The following is a 9,746-nucleotide window of genomic DNA, read 5'->3' as shown; positions in this document are numbered from 1 at the left end:
TAGATGATGGATGGATAGATGAGAGAGAGAGAGAGATAAGCAAGCAGGCAAGCAAGCAAGCCAAGATTAGAGAACGAGTTGGGGTAAATGCAGTGATGTTTTTAAATTTTTATTTGATGTGCATTGGAAGAGGAGTGGTCTTATACGGCAAGTATATCCCAAACTCTATATTTTAACTGGAAAAGTTGGGGGTCGTCTTATACGCCCAGTCGTCTTACACACCGGAAAATACGGTAATTCGTATTGTCAATTAACATACATGTATGAACTTTAGCATGGCTTCCCTAAAATAATCTTAGGAATTGCAGACTGAGGAGAGAATTTACTGCTCTAGATCCCTAGTGCTCATTGCAGAACTAGGTTTGCATGTAGAGAGGTAATGACCACTAAAACAGTTGGGTAAGTTTTAGTGTTGTTAAGCTCTTCCAATGATTTACTTCACCCATCATCTCTTGAATTAGGTTTTCCGATGCCTTCCCAGTGACCAGGTAACCAACTTAGCCCAGTTACGAGAGTTCATCACCATACCAAAACTTGCTTGTGAGAATCCTACTAAAGCGACAGAAGAGCTCAAGAAGATCCGAGGATTTCTAGTCCAGTTCCCATTCCGTTTTCTAGATGAAGAGAATTTGCTTCCTTCTGTCGGAACAAAAGAATCCATGGTACCCATGGAGACTTGGACTTAAGAGGATTTGGCCTATGTGGGATTTTTTTAAAACAACAACAGGATTATGTGGAAATCTCCTAGATGGATTGTGGTTGCCTGGAACCTTTTTGCCATTGGAAGAAAAGTCTGCACTGACCCAAAAGTGCCTTTGATGGAAGAATTTCAGATATATCAGGGAAGAACAATGGGTAACTGACAAGTTCTGCCTACTGATATGAGAATGGTATATTTAAGCAACCTGAGAGTGAAGGGGATGCAAGCCAAAAGCCCATGATATTGCAAGACACTGTATTCCATGCATGCTTCCTTTCCATGTTTGGTTCTTTCAAACAAAATTTGAAAACTTTTTGTTATAAAAACAGGGATAAAACATCAGCTGATGCCATGCATTGGTTCAACCAGACACTATCTTGGAGTCCATTTCCACAGTGAAATCTAAAGCCACTGCTTATGGAATTATCTCTTGTACCAGGAAAAGTGAATATTCATCCATGTGTCTAATTTCAGAGCAATGCACTGAACACTTAGCTATGTGCTGTGAAAATGCATGTGCTGTAATTGTGATGATGCTTCCACGGTAGTGGATAAGTGATTTGTGTTGGTTAAATCTTAAATCCTACATTATTTATCAAGTTTCTTTTTAAACTCTTCCCTTTTTTCTTTTTTCTTTTCTTTTCTTTTTTTTTAGTATTCTGTAAATTTTGTAACAACTGCTGAGAACACTGCACAATGCCACTTTCGGCATAACTGTGATCACTGTTAATTGAGTAGATCGTAAAACTGCACAAAGCTTCTAAGCTTTTTAGCACAGCCGTATTTAGAACAAAAAATACTTGTTATACTTCTATGTGTTCCATTGCAACAATGAGTACTGAAACTTCCTGAGATAGCTAGTTCCCCCTGCTTTGTGCGCAGGCTTGCATAAAAATCTTTTGGATTTGGATTGCCAAAGTGCACAGTTCCCCAAGAGGGACCAATTAATTCTTTCCTGCTTACCACAAAATGTGGCTAAAGAATTCCTTTTGTCATGTCTGTAATGTCTGCAATCAAACAGGATACACAATGCTTTGAGATAGTTTGTGTCAGCATATCATAGTGGTCTGAGTGCTGGACTAGGTTAGCCACTGAAACCAAACTGCATGCCCTTGGGGGAAGTCACACTCTCTCAGTCTAAGCAATGGCAAATCTTTTCTGACTTATTCTTGCCAAGAAAACTGTATGACAATGTTGCTGTAAGACACAATTGATTTGAAGGCACATAATGACAATGAACTGTAAATTATTATTGAGTGAACAAGTATACCATACAGCATGAGCAATGTGTTAAAATAGAATTAAACGGGAAGGGCCACAGTTCAGTAGTCTGAATGCAAAAGATTCTAGGTTTATGTCTAAATGTCTTCATTTTAAAAGAATTAGATATTAATTTGGTTAACACAAAGTATGGCAAGAGCTCTGTCTAAGACCCTTGAAAAGCCACAATGGGGATGATGGCAATCCTAATCTAGCACTTCTGGAGGGCACTGTGCCTTAGAGAGCCAATAAGAGAAGGCAATAATGGGCTAAGTGAATATATAGTCTGCCCTCATGTCAAACAGCTTCCTTTTTCTAATCCACTGGAAAATATGCCAATTTTCATTTCCCAATTCAATGGGAATGCCAATTTGCAAATTACTGCTTAAGGCAAAGTTAGAATGGGTATCTTATTCCAAGTGATAGTGCTGTTTCCCTTTCCCAGAAGCCCAAACAGTTTACTCCTTGTTCTGGTATATAACAGAAAGGGTAGTTAGGGGCCGCCTGGTTCACTGGCAGAGGGGCATGGCTCAGAAAGGAGTGGGTGGTTCATTTCTGGTCCATATAAAAGGCGTTTCTCATGATAGTGAGTTTCAAGTGAATTTTGAGTTTCACATTACAAAATTAAAGCACTATGATTCCACTTTAACTGCTATACTATGGTTCCATCTCATGGAATCCTGAGATTTGAAGTTTAGAGAGGTGTACTTAGAATTCTTCACCAGAGAGCTATAATGCCTTACTAACTACAAACCCCAGGATTCCATAGAATAAAGTCAGGTCAGTAAAAGTGTGATATAAATGCTATAATTGTGCTCTTGTGAAAGGACGCTTTATGTTTGGGTCTCTCCTCTAAATATTGATTTTCTTTGTTTAAACCTCAGCTATGTCAGAACGCTTCACCTGTTAAATTTTGCCAGGGAAGATTTGAAACTATGACCCATATGTTAACGTGGAGAATAAAGGTTTGCCAATGTCACAAAGGAGCATGTAATGGAGATCTGAGATTGGCTGTCACTACCTACTGGCATATAGTTAGTGACAGACCTTGGTTTGCTGCTGCATAATGTAGGGACACTACTCTCAGTCAGTATGCCTTGGGAATAGACCTATGCAGTGATGTGAACTGTGAACACACAGGAAATTAATGCAAAACATTAACTTAATTTAGTTAGATTGTTTTAATTACATCATCAGTCCCAACAAAGTACTGTCTTATTCCATCTGTTCCCCCCCCCCATCTCGCATACTAGTTTTGCATTAAAACTGTAACTATATTGAAATCAAGTTCTAAGAGCACCACTATGAATTAACAAATGTGTCAGCAAGCAATCTTGGATCTCTTCATGATTATGTGGTTAATATCCAGTGATATCCAAATATGATTTTAACAAGCTATAGTTTTTCTCCATTTTCTTCAGAGTTCTTTCACTTTCTTGCTAAGCAGGGATTCCTCCAATCCCCAATGGTAGCCTCACAACACAGTGATTTCCAGAGTCAATACTCTTTTTCTGCAGAGGACTACTCGTATGTCCCAAACCTGAGTTTTTAATGGACATTAAAATTGGAAGTGTCTAGCAGCCCCATAGAAAAGTACCATTTCTCTTCCCATGCTCCCACCCTGGAAAAATAAGTGTTTGTAAAACCATTCTGGCACCATAATAGGAGGTTCATATGGGTATGTACCCTGATTAAGCCGGATACATATATGGAGTGGTGAATCTATTCTGTGTTTTATTCCAAACTTTAAAGGTGCTATCTAATGCATTGGACCTTTTCTGGTGAAAAGATATGGAATTTTGGATAATGCCTTTAAAAACTGGCTTTAAGGCAACAAGCTTTAAAGTCCTCAGTCCCTTGTGTATTCCCATTTTTTAACCATAGTTCTTCCTAATGGATTTTCCAGACTGATCTAAAGTGTGAATATAGTTTGGAATACAGCTCCTTGGGGTTTGCTGGTTGTTGATGATGATGACTCTGCTTTGTCCTCCATTCTCTTCTTGGAAGTTTGGAAGTAATATCTTGGATCTTCACTTGGGGTACCTCCAAAGGTTTGTTCCCGCCCCCTCCCAAAGCATAGTTCACTGAGATGATCATATGGTTTGAAGAGCAATTTTTTTCACCCTGAATTGTCTCTTCTGCTTCTTAGTGTTAAAGTGTCTACAAAAGTGTCACTTCATTGATGCACTGTAGTACTATAATTTGGGGGGGGGGGGGAGATTAAAAGGAGAGAAAAGAGAAGGGGACACTTTTTGTTCAGATAGATCAGAATTTAAAAGAAACCCGCCTGAGGGTGAGAATAAAATGTTGCAGCTAGTGCCAGGATCACAGCAAAATGTCATTTGGATATTTTTTTTTAAAAAAACAAAACTTGAGAATTACATCAACAGATACAATTCCAACAATCTCCCAAAATATTTGCAACATCTGAAAATACCCACAGTCCAGTTTTAGCAGCACTGAAGCCTTTTGTATTAATGCTACAAATATGTATCTGCCTATCTTATGCTATGGCAGTCTATGATGCAGCCAGCCATGGTGGGATGCAGAGACATCTCAAGAACCAAAGTAGATCTCAAAGAGCCCATGTTTGGTGCCCATGAAAAAGTTCTGCTACCTGAGCAATTTTTTAAATAAATTCCAGGCATATCAAATTCTGATTTTCCCCTAAATAGGCACCTATCGTAGATGGTGACATTGTTATTTCATTACCAATATTGTTCTCTTATGAGCAGCCACTGGATACTAATGCAAAAGTTGCAGCCATTCCACTAGAGGAAAAATATGAGCTTTTACAGAGCTTACCGTTAGCTTTAAAAGATTACAATGTTTTTTTATAGACTCAGGCATAAAACATAACTACCATTTCCATCTTCAGCTTAAGCACCTATGTTGCCTGTATCATAAGCTGTTTAATTAGGCATACAACAATACCTCACTTAAACTGACAAATAAGAAACACTGACATTCCTCAAGGGCAGACCAAGTGTCCAACTTTGCTGCAAGTGACTACAGAGACTGGTTTTTCATCCTGCTAATTAGAGACATCATCAGAAATCATATGCATTCCTCTTAGTGATTTGATGCCATATTTTGATTTTTCAGTAATTCATGTACAGCTGCCTTTGAGGGCAAGATGTGTCTGTAATTTAGTACACATTGCTTTTGCCGCTCTATGCTTCTCAGGATGTGATGGTTTTTAATTTTTTTCTGTTGTATTTGCCATGAACACTGAAGACAATCCCATTTTTGGCAAATCTGGTTGACGTAGAGGACTACTTTTGTGGGAGGCCTTTGTGATATAAAGATTAAGAACGATCACCTTAGCATACAGTTCATCATGCATTGTTTTGTGTGAGGCTGATACTCTACGGTGGTGTCTGCACAGCCCAGGGTACTCTGGGAGTATCCCAGAGTATCCTGCCCTAGAGCTGCCCCAACCTCCCCTCGTTACCATTCAAACACCAGGAGCCTGTTCACACAAATGTCCCACTGTGCTGCCCATCCTGTTCACCACTATCACACATAGCTTGCTCTGGGTGCCTAATATTGTCAAATGGCTGAGCACCTTGTTCTGACCGCACTGTGAACGACACCTGGTACCACAACAGCACTGGGCAGGAGAGCAGGATGTGTAGCAAATAGCCATCAGAAAAGAGGACTTCAGATCTTTTGGGAAGACCCAGAGCAAGCAAGGTTTATTTTATTCAGTTATAAGAGGGTTGTATACCCTGGGTTTAGTGCTGAATGGGCTGGACATTATCCAGTTAGTTTTTGCCAGACTCGGGTATCAGGCCCTGCATCATCTGGGCTGTTGTCCAAAGGGATGGAGGAGGCCAGTTTATCTGATAACTGACTAGTAGCTGCCACTGTCAGAGACCTTCAGGTAAATATGGGAATCTTGCACTCTACTAATGCAGGGAAGGATCTCAGCCTCAGCTTGCATTCCTGCCTGCTTCACCCACACCACAAGGCTACTTGCTTTCCAGGTTGAATAGAATATATGCAAAATCACACCAAGACACTGAAAGCTATGCTTTAGCGCCGGGTTCCCCGCAAACATGAGCTGTGCTACAGGCGAGAGGCAGCCCCCTTCCATCCGCGCTCCACTCCCAAGACACTGAAAGCTATGTTTTGTAAAAGCCCATTATATCATACTTAGGACTTGATATTTGCCCAGAATATGGTTATCATTCAAAGTTCTGATTTATTTTTGTGCAAATGCTTACAGCTTCTATAGTGCTGAAGTTTGCTTTGGGTCTTGCAGGACTTCAGAATCACAAGTAACCAATCTGAAGATATATAGATTCACCATATGCATTTAGAAAAGGGATAATGTAGTTTTGCAGAGAGGAAATAAGGGATGTACTGTTGTCATATAACCATCTGTTACAGAGGGCTTGACATCTGGAGCGATCAACATTGATACATCAACAGTGAGTCTGGTTTATGCTTCGGATTACTTAATAGGAACTGCAAACTGTTGTCCCAGAAGGAATGTGCATATCCTGATTAAATGACAAACTAGGCAAGAGGCCTAGTGCCTTGTTTACAGCTGCATAAGTCAGTATGGCAAACTTACTCTACGTAACATTTGTTTCTCTAGCTATGTTATCAGGATGGCATGAAGTGAATGTTTCCAAATGTGTTCTGTATGTGTGTGTGCGCAGTGGTTCCTTACTACAAAGATTGCTGAGATTTATACTTTGTTCAAAATTATTTGCATTTATTTTCTTGAAAAACTACCACTTCTTGCATAGAGGTGCACTATGTAAAATTAGGCTGAAACATTTTAAGCCAATTCATGGTGCTTTTGGACTCTGGATCTTTTCAGTTTGGTTTTCTTACCCCTTTTATACATACAGAGAGAAGAAATAAGACAGACATAGGAAGGAGCAAATGAACTGGATGTCAATCATACTTTTTCATTGACCCTGTGATATATCTGATCTCTTGAGGAATCAGTACCTTGATTGACCTTGATTAGCCAATATGGATTGGACCTTGAATCTGTATGTCAGTTGCCTTACTCCTTCAGAAAGTCCAGAAACAAAAATCTGAAAATGGAAGATATGGATCTAAATTTGTCCCATTATTTTGCCAACTGCTGAAGAATCAGCATATATGTGCCATGTACTTTGGGGAGGGACATAGCATAGTTGTAAAATGCATGCCATCTGTAAGCCTTAGGTTCAGTCCTTGGCATCTCCAAGTAAAAAGGTAGAGTATTATCATGGTGACAGCAAACTAGATAAACCAGTAGAACAAGGTAGCATAATACCCACATGTTCATAGTATATGATTTACACCAGGGATAGGCAGACTTTAGACTTAAATGATCTACTTCTTTAAAAAAGAGACTTCAGAGTTTAAAGAAATTGGACCGTACATTTTCCAATCTACTTCAAATCACTCGGGCATGTACCAACAGATCTCAAATTTTGCTCTGCCCACCTCTGAATCTCATGGCCAGGATGAGCTGAATGGCATGTGATGATGTCCTTGTCAGGCTAAAAATATATCTGATGCAAAAACTGTTGTTTTGTGCCTTTTCTTTTTTAAGAGGTTCAATAGGAAACCTTTTCTTTACTTCTTTACTGGATGTCCCTTATTTGAGGGTTAGGAAGTTTTTCCTTTTAGACTGAACAAATACCAAAAATGCTGTATTTTGGGGTGTGGGCTTTTCAGAAAAACAGAAATGTGTGTTTGCAGACATTATGTTAATTTTATATAGAAACACATGGCTAAGTCGACTGAATTCAATACTTTCCTTTGGTATTTAGGGAAAACACAAAATTGTTGATATCTACTTCCTGATTGTTAACTCTGCATGTCATTAATTTCAATTGTCCCTTATTGCTATTTTGAAAACCTGGCAATGCTACACTAATATAACACAAATTGTTAAATCTGCAATGTAAACCAAAAAGGCAAAGGTAAAATAGATTATGCCCAGCATTCGTTATGTTAGTAAAAACAGACCTTGGTGGGAACATGGTAATCTTAAATTCTGTAACAAGTTGGCCAGTGTGAGTATATGGATTTGACCATCTCAGTTTTGTTGTACACTTCTGTATAAGCATGTTTATTCTGATTATTATTATCTTAAACACGTCAAATAAACAGCTGGGGCCAATATATCTGAACAATCATCTCCTCTCATATGATCCTACCTGCTCATACCAGTTTCCAAAAAAACAAAGGCTCTAAAATCATCATTTCTCATGATCCTTTCAAATGTAGGTCTTTGGTACACATGGCAGGGCCTTCTCAATATGCAAAGGGATCTTGTAACACCTTTGAGGACCAGCTTAGCGAAAGATGTTATAGCATAAACTTTCATAGACTTGGTCTACTTCCTGAGATGCATGGAGTCCATGCATCTGAGGAATAGACCAGGTCTACAAAAGCTTATACTGCAACATCTTTTATTCAGTTAGTCTTGAAGATGCCACAAGATCTCTTTACATAGTGATATTCCAGACTAATACGGCTTATGTCTCTGAATACCACTCCCATGGAAAGCACCAAATTGGACCCTTTTGAGTTATGGCACACCTGCTGTGTTTCTTTCTCCTTGGACGGTCATTGGACCTCCACTCTCTTGGTGTTGTCAGTGTGGTGTTAGCATGAGAAACAAGGGGTTTGCTCCCTTTCCACTTTTTGCTTGAATATTTATTGTTGTGCATCAATGTCATTGTTATTATGTTCTTGTTTTAATGCTGATTGTTTATTCCATTGGGGGATCCATATGTAGAAATAAAAGCAGAGTACAGCCAGTTTTATTGATAGATAAGGGACTATGCTTACACAGCCAGAAAGACACCTTACTGCATTTCTACTAAAGTCATAACTTCGAGGGACCTTCATGAAAACTTGATCGCCTGTTGCTGCTGTAATTGATAACACTCTGAAGCCCGCTGAATCAGGAATCCATGAGGTTGAAGGACAAAAGGCAGTATTGATTGAAATAATCCTGCAGCCAGCACAGAATCAGAATGAAAGCCAGAGACTAATGGAATTCAGAGGCACTTTCCTTCTGACCTTTTAAGGAGGAAAGAAGTGTTCTTTTTGATTTCTTGCAGTTGTCAGAAGCTCCTTTGTTTTCTCAGCATTGCTTTTTTTCCTGAAATAGATGTAGACACTGAGAATAGGTATAATTTATTTGTCTTCATTCTTGACATAGAGATAATAGAAGAAAAACAAAGTTAGCTTTGTAATTGGCTGGCAAAGTTCTTTTTCACATAAATGAAGTGCTCTCTGGATTAACTAGGTAGCCAGATAACCCAGTATTTTTTATTTCTTCAGAGAGATTGGAACAATTTTATATATATGTGAAACTACATGAACACTGTGAATATGCCTTCTATGAAGGATATGCCATTTGTTTTTGTTTTATATATCCAGTCTCGCTAATGGTTGCTTTTGTCATGATTTTCCTGCCTCTGTAAATGGGAATACTTAAACATGTTCATCCACTGAAAAATGTAACTAAAAGGTAACGTGTGAGAAACGTTTGTGTTATGGATCTTTATTATGAAAGTCCTAGAAAGCTCAAACCCCTAATCTTCTTTCATGGAGGATCAAGCACGATGTGCATCTTTCTTACTTACTATAAGCAGAGCTAAGATCATTTTATTTCAGTGTGGGTTTAGCAGTAATTTGAGTGCCTGCAGAGGCTGGATTTGGTATGAAGAGATAATGCCAACAAGTAATACTGCTGCAATTTTGCCAAAAGAAGAAGGTGGCTGTTAGGAGAGGAAAGGGATTATGCACAGCCCTAGGA

General features: G+C 38.9%; 1 protein-coding gene across 3 annotated transcripts in view; it reads left to right on the top strand.

The window, feature by feature from the left end:
- PLD1 (phospholipase D1) overlaps positions 1-9,473 on the top strand; it is a 149,895-nt gene extending 140,422 nt beyond the window's left edge. For all 3 annotated transcript variants that reach the window (XM_042456831.1, XM_042456829.1, XM_042456830.1), the window contains one exon: positions 462-9,473. In XM_042456831.1, the coding sequence (XP_042312765.1) occupies positions 462-686 (225 nt within the window). In that variant the 3' untranslated portion in view covers positions 687-9,473. The remainder of the gene's footprint in view (positions 1-461) is intronic.
- The last annotated feature ends 273 nt before the right edge of the window (positions 9,474-9,746 follow it).

Source organism: Sceloporus undulatus, chromosome 3 (assembly GCF_019175285.1).
Source record: "Sceloporus undulatus isolate JIND9_A2432 ecotype Alabama chromosome 3, SceUnd_v1.1, whole genome shotgun sequence".
NCBI classification, from domain to species: Eukaryota; Metazoa; Chordata; class Lepidosauria; order Squamata; family Phrynosomatidae; genus Sceloporus; species Sceloporus undulatus.
The sequence above is the reverse complement of the archived record's forward strand: the minus strand, read 5'-3'. Positions and strand labels throughout refer to the sequence as shown.